Source organism: Pholcus phalangioides, unplaced genomic scaffold (genome assembly GCF_987345545.1).
Source record: "Pholcus phalangioides strain wild (caught in Gottingen) unplaced genomic scaffold, Ppha-v1.0 ptg000042l_1, whole genome shotgun sequence".
NCBI classification, from domain to species: Eukaryota; Metazoa; Arthropoda; class Arachnida; order Araneae; family Pholcidae; genus Pholcus; species Pholcus phalangioides.
This window is the reverse complement of record NW_028301628.1, coordinates 19,668,100-19,682,972: the sequence shown is the minus strand read 5'-3', so window position 1 is coordinate 19,682,972 and position 14,873 is coordinate 19,668,100. Positions and strand designations below refer to the sequence as shown.

The 14,873-nt window shown below is 37.7% G+C and overlaps 1 protein-coding gene across 1 annotated transcript in view; it reads left to right on the top strand.

Annotated features, from left to right (window-relative positions):
* LOC149064605 (TATA box-binding protein-like 1) overlaps positions 1-14,873 on the top strand; it is a 50,408-nt gene that overhangs the window by 17,595 nt on the left and 17,940 nt on the right. The window contains exon 3 of the mRNA XM_089255404.1: positions 6,713-6,880. Coding sequence (XP_089111530.1) covers positions 6,713-6,880 — 168 coding nt within the window. The remainder of the gene's footprint in view (positions 1-6,712; positions 6,881-14,873) is intronic.

Sequence of the window (14,873 nt, the reverse complement as noted above, 5' to 3'; positions counted from 1 at the left end):
TGAGTGAATAATCATATGAGTGACCAAGTGAATGTGCAGTTGAGTAGCCATATGAGTGATTCAGTCACTCACTTACCAACTCATTCACTCGCTTCTAGCTTGCTTACTTCCTGACTTATCTGTTCATTCACTAACTCCCTTGTTAATTTACTCACCTGCTAAATCATCTAATCATTTTGCTCCCCTGCTCAATCGCCCACTTATTTGTTCACCTGCTCAATCGCCCACTTATTTGTTCACCTGCTCACTCACTAACTCACTGGCTCACTCACCTATTCTTCCTCTTACATTTCCACTTATCAATGAATTGTTTGTCTGTGAACTTTCTTGCAGCGAATTTGTCAGGTCTGGGAATTTTCCCAGAGATAAATTTTCCTTTCAGTAAATCGTGTGGCAGTGAATTTTGTAGCGGCGAATTGTTGGAGATAAATTTTCCACACAACAAGGGTCCTTGGAGAGACTTCAAGGGTAGGAGGGGGGGAGGTGTACATGAGCTTGGATAAGAAAAAAAATTAACTCATTGTTTCCATATGCATCAACGCACCCCTGACCCAGCCCTAAGGCCATACAGGATACTTTCTTAAATCTGACACTGCTGTCCCACTCAGGACAGATCTGACTGGGCGAGACAGAAATAAATCCTGAATCAAGAGCCAGTGGAGCCAGAATCGAGGGGTGGTGCCAACCCTCTTAATGTCAGTCGTGGGGTTTTTATCCATAGGTACAGAGCTACAGCCACCAACCACAGGGCTTAGTGTGACTTGCACCAAGCTAAAGCCTCACCCCACTGTATCGATCTGGAGAACTCCAGCCTGGCAACAGAATGGTGAAACTAACCTGTCTCACGACAGTTTCTATATATATATATATATATATATATATATATATATATATATATATATATATATATTATTTTGTAAAGAGGGGGGGGGGGTTCTTGGCTTTCATTTTTTTTTCATTTCATATATTTTGGCAGAAATCGCCCATGGAACACAAACATTAAGAACCCCTGGTCAAACCACAAAACACTGAGGGGGAAAACACCGAGACAGAAAAATAAAAGTCATCACAAGAAATTGTTTAAAATGTAAAACTTTGAAGTGATATAAAAAATTGTGGGATTTTTTTTTTTTTTTGAAAAATTCTGAGCTCTAATAGAAAAACATTCTCAAATCGCCCCCTTGTGGGGCATCACCGAGGCAAATGAATCGGAAGATTTCTCTGGATACAGGTGTACATTAGGCTCTGCCTTTTGAGTTCAGAAGTTGAAGACTTGTATGGAGATGAGAATTTCATTTGCCATCAAGATTTTGCCTATGTAAATTGCTGCAGCATCGATACAGGTTCTTGGAAAATTTCAAAATCTTGATAGCAAATGAAACTACCCTCTCCATACAAGTCTTCAACTTCTGAACTAAAAAGACAGAGAAGCTAATGTACACCTGCATCCAGGTGGTCTTCTGATTCATTAGTCTCTTTTTTTTTTGGTTCCAGCAGCTGAAGACTTAGTTTGAAGATAGAAAATGTAGATCAAGAATTCTGCAAGTTCCATCTGTTGGAATAATATCATTTCCCCCCTTTTACTGTGTGTATTCATGTTCTTTCCCATATACGCAACGTTTCCCTCTTTTGGGGACTTTCTTTTTCCCTCCACTTGACCGCTGCTGTATGATAATTATTTCTTTTTGCTTGTATAAAATGTTGTTCGTCTGACTAGACGTGTGTTTCGTTTCTCTCTCTCTCTCGTCGTCGTCTCTCTCCCTTCCACACTCTGCCTGCCCACAGGTTATGGGCCCAGAGCATCACCCAGAGACGTATTTTTTGTGATGGTTGCATTTTCAATTTTTTTTTTTCTGCACGCCGATACGCAGTAGTGGTATCTCGTTAGAAGTTTAGTTTCCATTCGTTTTATCGTGTGCATCAGGAAACTTCGCAACGATAATGGCCAGCATCAAGGACAATATTGTCAAGCTGAACAATCAAAACTATTCGAACTGGAAATATAAAGTTAAACTTCTACTAATGAAAGAGAAACTTTTCAAGAAAGTCATCGAGAACGATAGGCCAGATCCAGGTGAAGCGAATCAAAGGACCCTCGATCTATGGGATGAAGCCGACAGCCAAGTACAAGCGTCCATCGGACTAACTGTCAAGGATGATCAGCTAATCCACATCCGTGATAGCAAATCCGCGAAGGACATGTGGATCGCCCTGAAGGAGTATCACGAGAAGAGCACCCTCACCAACAAGGTTCACCTGATCAGGACAATCTGTTCCCTGAAGCTAGAAGAAGGCGGAAATGTTCCCGAGCACGTCGTCCGCATGCAAGAACTTTTTCTGAAGCTGAGGGACCTCGGCGAGGAATGCTTATCAGATAAATGGAACACCGCCATTCTACTCAGCAGCCTGCCGAGGAGCGTCGACCCAATGATCACCGCATTGGAAACACGTGCCGAAACCGAGTTGACGTTCGCTGTTGTCCAGCAAAAGGTCATCGCAGAATACGAAAAAAGGCAGCAACAAGCGGATCCAGGCAGTATCCTCACAGAAAGAATGATGAAACTCGGATCAAGCCACATCGAGAAGAAAAACTCCATAAAGTGCTATTTTTGCAAGAAGCCCGGCCACGTCAAGAACAGATGCAGAAAATACGTAGAGTGGAAAAGGAATCATCCAGAGAAAACGTCCAGGAGCTCAAGCGAAAATAAAGTGAGCGCAGCTCAACTAAAGGATACCTTGCTTTCAGTAGGCATACAGTCGGAAAACTGGATTGTAGATTCTGGTGCCACACGCCACGTGAGTAACGATATCAATTTCTTCACGTCGTTAGATAACTCGTATAAAGATAATATTGAAGTTGCAAACGGCGAAACAGTTGATGTGCTAGGCATAGGTTCCGGAAATATGCTATTGAAAAATGTAGACGGTACTGTGACAAAAGTGTTACTTTCGAATGTGTTGTATTCTCCCGATGTCGTCGTCAGTAATCTAATATCCGTTCGTCAGCTAACTTTACATGATGCTTCCGCGAACTTTCATGGTGATTATTGTGAAATTCACAAAGATGGAAAGCAGATCGGTATTGCTGACTCTGTCGGAAATCTGTACCGATTACGGTTTTGTCAGTTACATAAAGTGAATACAGTGACTGGTCATAAAGAAAATTGCGTACATACATGGCATCGAAAAATGGGTCATAGAGATATAGAAACTATCAAGAAGATGCATGCTGAAGGACTTGTTCATGATTTGAAACTCATTGACTGTGGTATCAACATGTCCTGCGATACGTGCATGAAAGGGAAACTTCCGAGACCCCAAGAAATCCACGAGTGAGTCGAGCGCACCGTTAGATCTAATTCATACCGATGTGTGTGGCCCGATGCAAACGATCACACCAAGTGGAAAGCGGTATGTTGTCACGTTCATTGATGATTATTCGAGGTACACTCAAGTATATTTGTTGGCATAAAAATCAGACGTATCCGATGCTCTAAAGCGGTACCTGAATCTTGTTTAAAATAAATTCGGTCGAAAAGTAAAGGTGATTCGATCCGATCGAGGAGGTGAATACCTAAACCGAAACTTGAGGAAATTCTCAGCTGATAAAGGTGTGCAAACTCAGCTAACTGCGGCTTATTCTCCACAGCAGAACTTTTGGGGTGAAGCTGTGATGACAGCTGACTACATTATGAATCGTGTTCTAACTCGAGTAAAGGACAAAACTCCTTACGAACTGTGGACGAACAGGAAGCCTACCATCAAGAACCTACAAGTTTTTGGATCGAAGTGTTTCGTTCATGTACCAACAGAGGCGTCAAAAACTCGATAACACAGGGGTACAAATGATTTTCCTTGGGTACGACGAGGAGTCGAAAGCCTATCGCTGCTACAACCAATCATTGTAAAAGGTTGTAATCAGTCGAGATGTCAGGTTCTGTGTAGAACATCAAGTAAGTGACAGCTTCGATGCGACTAAAGATGATGTTCGTGAAACCGAACTTTCTGGCTCAGTGGAAATAAAAACTCAGGAGGAGCGATCCAGAAACCCATCAGAGGGAGATCCCAGAGGTGACGGATCCCGAATTCGTGTTTCACAAAGGTCAACTAAAGGCATCCCACCCAAGAGATTCGAAGTGATGATAGCAGGTGACGACCATCACATGGGGAATTTCTTTGAGAAATTGATGGATGACGACAACGATGATGAGGAACATCCAACCTGTAGTCGTATTCCTGACAGAAGGCACTTCAACAACGGCTTCATTGTCCATCAAGCCAGTTTGTGTCGTGGTGAAGATCCAGAAACATTAGAGGAAGCTATGGCCAGCCCCGAAGGAGAGAGATGGCGAGAGGCTTTAGATATTGAAGTAAAAGCTCATCCTCACAACAATTCTTGGGAACTTTGTGATCTTCCATCCGGAAGAAAACCTATCAAAAGTCGTTGGACTTTCAATACAAAGAGAAAGGCCAATGGTGACATAGAAAAATACAAAGTTCGTCTCGTTGCCAAGGGATGTTCACAGAAATATGGCCTGGACTATGAAGAAACGTTTTCGCCAACAGTGAAGCACAGCTCCATCAGATTTCTGATCTCTCTAGCAGCTCAACATGATCTGGACATAGATCAGATGGATGTGGTCACAGCATTTCTCCATCCGGAACTTGGAGAAGAGATCTATATGGAACTTCCAGACACGGAACATTTTCCAAAACGACACTGTCGACTGAAGAAAGCCATTTATGGGTTAAAACAAGCCAGTAGACTATGGTATGACAACTTAAGTCAGGCATTGTTGCAGTCGGGTTTAAAAAGGTCAAAAGCAGATCCATGCATATTTTTTGAGAACTACAACGGGAAAATTATCATCGTAGCCGTTTATGTCGACGATCTTCTTATTCTTTCCAATGACAAAAACTAAAAGAACAGAATCAAAAGGGAGCTGAAACAGGCATTCCAGATGAAAGATCTAGATGAAGCCCACTATATACTCGGAATAAGGATAATCAGAGATCGCAAAAACGGAGTGATAACTCTGGACCAACATCGAAGACATCTTGAAACGATTTTCTATGGAAGGAAGCAAGCCGGTCAATACACCTATAGCCTCCGATCAAGATCTCACTAGAGACATGTCGCCGAAGAATGAAAAAGATCGCAGCCAGATGAAAAAGGTTCCATACAGAGAAGCAGTAGGATCCTTACTATATGCTTCACAAGGAACTCGTCCAGACATCAGCTACGCTGTAGGAGTGGTGAGCAGATTCGCCAACGATCCTGGTCAAGCTCATTGGTCTGCCGTGAAGCGTATTATGCGCTATCTGAAGGGAACTCTCACCAAGAAACTCGTGTTCCAGAAAAACGAAGGGGAGTTGGTTGGTTACACCGACTCTAACTGGGCTGGAGATAAAGATGACAGGAAGTCAACTACGGGCTATGTCTTCTGCAATGCCGCCGGAGCCATCAGCTGGAATTAAAAGAAACAACAAACGGTCGCTCTTTCCATAACAGAAGCTGAGTACATGGCAATAAGCTCAGCCGTTCAAGAACTTCTCTGGATACAGCAACTCAAGACTGAATTGCAAGGTTGCGTCAGCCAACCCATAACTTTGTACTGTGACAGCACAAGTGCCATATCATTCGCCGGTAATCATGTTGTGTCCAGTCGCGTGAAACACATCGACATCAGGCATAATTTTGTTCGCGAGAAGATCAGTGAAGGTTATCTGGACATTCAACATATAGACTCTAAAGTCAACCCAGCCGACGGATTTACAAAAGCACTTGATATTGTGAAATTAAGAAATGTTATGTTTATTTATGGGCTCAAATGAAGTGGGGGTGTTGGAATAATATCATTTTCCCCCTTACTGTGTGTATTCATGTTCTTTCCCCATATACGCAATGTATCCCTCTTTTGGGGACTTTCTTTTCCCCTCCACTTGACCGCTGCTGTATGATAGTTATTTCTTTTTGCTTGTATAAAATGTCGTTCGTCTGACTAGACATGTGTTTTGTTTCTCTCGTCGTTGTCTCTTTCCCTTCCACACTCTGCCTGCCCACACCATCAAACATAACTGATACTTCAGTGGTTTTGTGATATCCGATAATTGATGATTGATGCTGATCTTATCAAGACATTGTGAAGTGGAGCATAGAAAAAACTGATCAATTGGAAACCATCTGCTATCAACTCTACTATAGCAACAATGGAATTCATGGCTGAGTTGCAATCCAGATCTGTGCCAGAGTTCTAATTTTAACACAAAGAGGAAAAGGTGATTTGGCATTTTAAGATGCATTCAATCTATTTAAGACAAATTTTCTTACCATCAATAGGCCCAAGAGCCTTTTAAAAGAAGAAAATACTAATTACGATCACACTGTTGGTTTCGGCTGTCCAACTTCAGCATTTCATGAATTGCTCTTCTCAATTTCTGGGGTGTTCTAATTTTTTAAAACAAACTTGTATATATTCATTTGATAAATTACAAAAAGTGTTATCAACCTTTTGGGAAACTTTAAAAATAAGCATGGTATCTGAAAATTTTTAATTTTGTGCATTTATGTTGAAAAATAGGTGAAAATATGCAAATGCATATGCCTTTATGTATGTATGCATTTGCATATAATTGTGTCTTGCTTATTATTGTTATATTACTTGTGCTATCTATTCATGTAGTGCTATAACCTTTATTTTGGTTGCTTTAGTGATGATGATGCGAAAAAAGCTTCTAGGAGATTTGCTCGTGTGATTCAACAGCTTGGTTTCAAAGTGAAGTTTTCTAATTTTCGAGTTGTCAATGTTCTGGGTACCTGTACGATGCCTTTTGGCATTAAAATTTCACAGTTTTCTGCCAAACATAGACAATGTGCAAGGTAATTTTATTTATAAGTTTTTATCTGATAGTAGAAAAAATAATATAATGAATAATGAGTTACTTTTACTCGGGGTTGGCAGGTTTTTGCCGCATGGCACACTGTCATGTCAAAAACCTCAAATATTGCTTTTCAATATAAAAATTCCTTTTGAAAATACACACATTGATTGCATGTAATGTTTAAAGTGACTATTTTATTTATTTTACGTCCACAAAAGGCTTGTTGCACTTACATTGCAGGGAATAAAGAAAAAAAAAGCATGATAAAAATCAAAACAAACATAACAAATAATGACATACTGTACATACATGGGGAGTACATTAAATTAAAATGAGTATCTGATCAAGAAAATGTCAAAGTTTGATAGTCATTTGCCAAATAATGTGTATGTCTGCGTACGAGATCGGATAGAAGTCTATTTCAAACTCTGCCTATGTTACACAAAGTATGAATACTTAATATGATTATAAAATAGTTTTCTACTATCTACACAGAATTATTTTGAACAATATTTTTTTTTTCTTGTAAAATATACAATTTGAATAGAGCATAACAAAAGCTGAAGGAAAACTATGGAACAATTCGATATTCTTCAATTTAAGGATTCTCAATCTTCTAAAATTCCTTCAACTACTTATGCATGTCTATTGATATAAACCATGTGCTGAACTCAGATAGGTGTTTAAAAAGTTCTTATATGGCATATATGTAGTGTTGATTTCTGTTATTATTGAATTATCTATATAAACACAGAAACATACCCTTGATGTGTGCATAACATTAGAAAATATCTAGCGATATCGAATATTGTGTCTGTGACGTTATTGTTCTGCCACCCATCAGTGATGCCTATGATACCTCAAAAAACATGTGCATGTACAGTCAAACCTTGTTAATTAGTCATGTTAATTAGTCACTAAACAATATATTGTTTACAATTTTTTTTAATTGCATTTTTAATTGGGTTGCTGTATTTTTGAAATATATGACATCCATATTTTTATGGGCATCTTTTTCTCAGCCACCTCGTTGGGCATTTTGCCTGTTGTGGCGTTGTATTTGTATTTATGCTTGGGAGAGCAAAAATATGACTTGGTAAGCAAAGTGGCTCGTTAAGTGGAGTAAACCATAACTGTGATAAACCAAATTTTAGTTATTCAAACATGTTCAGTCATTAAAATTGATTACTCAAGTTTTTCTTGACAAATTAATGTTAATTTGCTAAATAATTATGTATTTGAATGACACAAAAATATTACTTTCTGATTTTTCAAAATTCGCAAATTTTTCCACGTTTATGGAAAAAGTATTGTCTTCTTAGCAGTTTACTTTTTTTGTGGTACATTATAAATGAAAATAAAATAGGTATTCTTTATCTATGAGTTATGTGGAAAAAAAATTCTTCATTTTACACTGAAAAAAACTGTCAAGTTTTGTTTGTATGGAATTGGTGGTTGAAGAAGTGATTCTTTTCTCCAAAGAAGATAGAAATTGGAAGTCTCTGTCTGTTGTGCTTTCCAATCCTGACACAAATTTTCTTAATAAATCGATAGAATCCATGGCCTCTTGTTTGGAAGGCATCTTGCATGGCATCAGCAGGTGGTAACTAATTCTTCATCTGTTTCGTCATCAGATATGTTTTTCCTTTCCTGAAGTTCAGCTACAATATCCTTTGTTATTCCCAGCGCATATCTGAAAATTTCCGTTACCATTCATATACATTCCTTCATCAGGAGTATCTTTCCCACGATTTTGCAGATGCTTTAACAACACAAAAAATGGGACTAAGTCATCATCATCACTTAAATTAACAGAATTTCTAGAGAAAACAAACATGATGGGAACAATTTCTTATGGTAATTTCAGAGACTTTTCCAGCTTTTGTGAACATAGAACATGGCATCAAGTATGTTCACATGGAACTTCTTTTTCATTAATCTCTCTGATGAAATCCTTAGCAACAGTTTTTATAATAAGACTTGAAATTTTGGATGACTCCTTGATTGAGTAGTTGTAATACAGAAGTGACATTTGGTGAAAGATAAATTAACTCAGTCGATAGCAATCCATTAACTTTCACATGAGCCACACAATTATCAACACTAAAGATCATTTTTCTATAGATTATACAAAACTTTTTATCTAAGCTTTCCATAGTTTTTCCCATATTTTAGACGTCACCCATGACTTAGAGTTAGCGTCATGAATTTGTGGTAGTGATTTAACTTGACCAAAACATTGGGGTCTTGCGCTCTTACCTATAACAACAGGTTTCAGTTTTTCTGTTCCGGTCATGCTTCCACCAAGCAGAACTGTTATTCTATCTTTGCTTGTCCTAAGACCTGAGCATTTCTCGGTTTGAAATGTCAATGTCTTGTCGGGCAACAAGCCGAAAAACAAACAGTTTCATCTAAATTAAATACATCATGTGGATCACGATAGTCTAGAACATTCTTTAGAATAGTCTCTTTCCAATTATCTCTGGCAGAACTATCAGCAGATGCAGACTCACCTTTAACTTTTTTGAAGGATAGTGCATGCCTTTCCATAAAATGCTCCACCCATTCATTACTGGCATGAAAACTTTCAACACCAAGTTCACTGGAAATTTCGAATGACTTCTCTTTGAGCGAATTTCTTGAAACTGGAATGTTGTTTACCTTAGCTTGCGTGCATCATTCAAGGATTTGATATCTTTAAAGTTCAAATTTCGAAATATCCTTCGCTTTGTAACCCCATTGTGCATTGCAGAAAGAGTAAACTCCTTAGATGCCATAATACTGTTCAAACTTGTACAAGGTACCCTTCATTTTGCGAATGCCATTTTTGTCATTCCCAATTTTTCATATCCAACCACTAGCGTTGCTTTGTCTTTTAGTGAACAAACTTTTTTAAATTTGGAGTAGTTTTTAAATTTTGACAGTAGGATGGGAGCGGACACAGAAAACTATGTTGTGTATGCCTGGTTAACACTAGAAAAATAAACTTCATGATTTTTTTTTTCTGTAGGGAAAACCAGGGTTACAGATGCTTGACAATCGTCCAGACTAGATTTGATTCGAATGTCAAAAATCAGTCAAATCTATTGAATTCGCCCTGTAAACTCAGTATTTATTTTTCTTAAAAAAGCCAGCAAATTTTTGCAATGGAAAAAAACCACATCTCTCCAACAAAAAAAAAATTCTGCTGTACAGTTCCCAAATAAGAAATAGCCAGATGTTGAAGGATTCCGTTAACAAGCCTCTAGTAAAAGGTATGGATGGGGGAATAGAGATAACTTCAGTGACTTCTGCTTGAGAAATGAGAGGTATAATATATCTCTGACACAGCGAGAGTGAATGACGAGCTTATTGTGTATCATCATCATGAACAACCACCATTTTCAATCCACTGCTGGATGAAGGTCTCTAAATTTTTCCATTCTCTATCTGATGCTTTAGCCATCCAGTTGACTCTAGCCACCACTTTCCTGATCTCGTCAATCCATCTTGCGTGGGGATGCCTTCTCGGACATTTAACACCACAAGGGTACCAATCTAGAATACTTGTGGTCCATCTGTTGTCCTGTCTTTTTGCAATATGTCCACCCCATTTCCATTTCAAACGTTTAATTCTTTCCATGATATCATATACCTTTGTGTGGTTCCTTATCCAAGTGATTCGTTTTCTGTCTCTCCTTGTGATGCCTAGCATACATCTTTCCATGCTCCTTTGTGTTGTCTGTAGCCTTTGTATCATCTTGCTTGTGAGTGTCTATGTTTCAGCTCCATAAGTCAGTGCTGGTAGCACACACTGGTTAAAAACTTTTCTTTTTAGGCATAATGGCATGTGTCTTTACAGAATTACACAGTTTTTGCCAAAAGTGCTTCATCCAATCCTGATCCTTCTGTTTATTTCATTAATGATTCCGTTGTCCATGGTGATTTCTTGTCCCATGTATACATAGCTTTTTACTTCTTCTATCTGTGTTGTTGAGCAAGATTGTCCTCTTCAACGCAAAGGGGTTGAACATAACTTTAGTCTTTTGCAGATTCATTTTCAAGCTCACCTGAATACTTGCCTTTGCCAATTCTTATATCATTTCTTCTAGTTCGTCTGGATTACTGCTGATAACAACAATGTTGTCTGCAAAACGCAAATGGTTGAGAAATTCTCCATTTATTTTAATTCCTTTTTTATCCCAATCCAGTTTTCTGAATACTATTCTAAAACAGCTGTAAAGAGTTTTGGTGAGATAGTATCACCCTGTTCTGACTCCTTTTCAGAGTTTAATCTTTGCCTTTCCTTTATCCAAATGAATCATTGCAGTTGTTTTCTCATTTATTTTCTTGATATTGGTGTAAGTCTTCTCTACCCAAATTACATCTAGAGCATAGTTTCCCAACCTTTTTTGTCCCATCGCCCCCCTCTTCAGAAATTTTTTTCTCCCATCGCCCCCAACGCAATCTAACCCATAGGATCCAATGTTATACCCGTAGCTTCTACCGCCACCCTGGAACTTTCCATCGCCCCCAAGGGGGCGTTAATGCCCACGTTGGGAATCACTGATCTAGAGCTTTAACAGCAGATGTGAAGATAGTCAAACGCTTTCTCAAAATCAATGAAGGCTATACACAAGGGCAATTCCTATTCCTTGTGTCTCTCTATAAGTTCCCTTATTATTTAGATGTAATCCATTGTACTGAATACACTTCAAAATCCTGCTTGTTATTTTGGTTGAGCTTCGTCCAATTTGGATTATAGCCTATATGTCAGCACTTAAGTGAAGATTCTATAAATTACTGATAAGAGACTGATTGGTCGATAGTTTATCGTGTATATTGTACGAGTAGTTACCAATTTGAAGGTAATTTTCAAAAGGGTGCTTTCACAAAAGTGACTCATTAATCAGAGGGGTGACGCATTATCAAGAGTTAAATAACATTAGAACCCCATAGAGGACAGTTTGGATTTCCAAGAAGTGATCAGGTAAGCAGGGTGACACACTAATGAGGTTTGACTGTATTGAAAGCAATTGGAAGGTTCAAGACTGATTGTTAAATGATTTTCATTTATGCTATCAACTCCCGTCACAATTAATTTGTGATGTAACAAGTCTTTATTGACGCTCACCCAACCTTTTTACCTTGTGTAATGAGAATGCATGTTATATTTATTTTGAGTTTATGCTATGTTTGCCTAATTTTGTGTATGTATTATGTCGTCAGAGTCACCAACTGTTACGGATTGTCTGTAGTTTCTATGGACAGCTGCAATAAACTACAGAGCTACGGGAGATACTCTCAATATTTACAGAAATTGGTTTAAAAAAATCTGATCTTCAAGTTTCTTGCAGTATTTTACTCTTTTTTTCTTTTTTAAATCACATCAATCTTTACTATAACGATTGATTTGTATACAGGTCATTCCCAAAAAAATTGTACATTCCAAATATTTGAAATGAAAAATTCAAAATTGAATTTTCAGAATAAAATTGATCTCAAATTATATAGCCAATGACTTGAAATTTAATATTTCATATTTCTCTTCTCTTAAAATATTTGTTTTCTTAAAATAATGATATCAGCTTATTTCTCACACATCTGCTGAAATAAAAAGCTGTTTTCAAAAAATTGACTTTTTTTCTGTTTTGATGGTTTTTATGATTTTTTCGAAATAGTACATAGAAATAGATGACTTTTTTTCTCAGCCCGAGATATCAAGGAAACAGTTATTTTCCGGATGTGATGCTGAGGTGAACTCAGAAAGAAAAGTGATCATGTCTCCGCCAGGACTCAAACCCGGGCAAGAGAGCCTGGGTTCGAGTCCCGGCGGAGATGTGATGGCTTTCTTTCTGAGTTCACCTCAGCATCATATCCAGAAAATAACTGTTTCTCTGAGTACATAGAAAGTTTATTTTTACATATATTTAGAGCTACACAAAATCAAAACTTTTTATTTCTGATAGACAATGGACTGGTAATTTATAATTTAACATCTTAGTGTGAAGTGTTCTTGAAAATTTTTGCCCGTGGACTGCAAAAATGCTTCCTGTAACAAAGTGGACACCCTTGCAATGGCAGATCTTGATTTTGTGGGACACCAGGCGCAACCTGATCTGGAGGCCCCCATTGCCCCTATCAAGAATGGGATTGTTCACTAAAATGAATGCAGAAAATCATAACGTTTTTTTATTTTTGGATCAACAAAAATACTCCCCAAGGGGAAGAAAAAGAGCACAATCACAGCACACATGCAAACAATATATAGGAAGTTTCTCAGTCACGCAAGACCATCGTAGTGAAACAGCATTAACAAATAACAACATAGTAGTTTGCATATCACATCGAAGCATTGTAAGAAAATCTTAATAGAAATATGGCAACAATTAAATACCAACATTAAAGACTTGGTCAGAGTTGACAATGTATAGTTATGCCTATTGCGAAATGAATAGAATTAGAGCCATGTCCGGGGCCCACCACCAGTAGAACATTAACGGATTACATTTAACTATTCACAGAAATATAGAAAACTCTGGAAACTGACTGAACTATGGAGTTTTTACTGGAAAGGAAACTCGATGTTGCAAGTTATATCTAGTATTGTTGTAGTGAGGTTACACTGTATATGTATCTGTTTTTTAGGCAATATGAATAAATTGAGCAAGATTTTTTAGTGACATTGAAAACCATTATTTTGGCATGCCCCTCAAAATATGTTTTTCCTGTCGAGTTTGGATCAGAGCAGAGAATTGATACTTACCATGAGTTCAGGTGTTTAGTATAGTTAAGAAAATTTATCAAGTTGTGAATGCTGGTTGTATTTACCATTTCACTTAGTGTCACCTGATGATCATCAGAGTAGTTCCTTCTTGGGATTGAGAATGCAGGGCATTGTCCTACATAGAGAAGTGAGGTTTTATTGTTTTCTTCACACACAGGACAGATAGATGAATTTGTATAGATGTTTGGCTAGGTTAACATGACCAGTGATGATCTGTATAACCTGTCGAATCTTTCCTATTCAGTGAAATAATTTTTTTCAACTATATTCGGTTGGTTTCCCAAGGCCAGTTTGGCTTGTCTGCAGTCCTGCCTTGAGTTTCATTGCCCATAATGTTTATTCTCTGTCCATTGTTTGACATCTCCTTTTATGGTTGACATAGGAAATAGGATAGAAAGGTTCGAGTCCAGATAGCTTCAAGTTCACTGCCTCACTATTCAGATGCAGTAGGTGACACACAGTTGAAACTTGAAGTTGTCAAGAGTCATTAATCCTGCATGGCTATCAGAGAAGATAACGATTTGTTTATCACGATACCCTTTAGTGATTAGGTTTTGAGCTATAGTGTAACTATTGCAAATACTTCAGCTTGGAAGGCTGAAGTCGTTTTACTAAGATACAGGTGTTTCTTATGGTAGTCATGGTCAACTCTGGTTTTTCATTGCTGCAACTGTTTTGGAAAGCAGCAAAGATGCTCTGAATCTGTGTGAAATATGTTCTTATTTAGTATCAAAGCATATTGAACGAGATATTTAAAGGAAGTATAAGTTCTCTGAGTGAATCCTTTAATCAACAAAGACGCAACTTCAGCTGGTGAAAAATGTAAGTCTTTCCTTTTTGTTCTAAAGAAGCACAACAGAGAAAATTTCAGCAATCTTAAAAAGTGTACTTAAGTTTATTAGTAAATTAAAATCTCGGCCTAGGTGGTGTCTGGCCTTAGAAATAATTTTATGTGGGTTATCACGTAAAAGTGGTGACCCAGCCAGGATGCAAATTATTGAAATTAATATTAATTATTTGAGAAAATAAACATTTTATAGCATCAATTAATTAATTGAAAAAATTTTGATATAACTTTTGTATTAAAACTTTTTCCTCGGGATTTTGTGTCAGTTTTCGTTCAGTAATGTGCAATTTAATTTTTTTTGATAATGGAAAAACTTGTTAAAAGAAGAGTTCCCATTCGAGCATCTTTTAATAGAACTCTGAATCTAATTGCAGATAA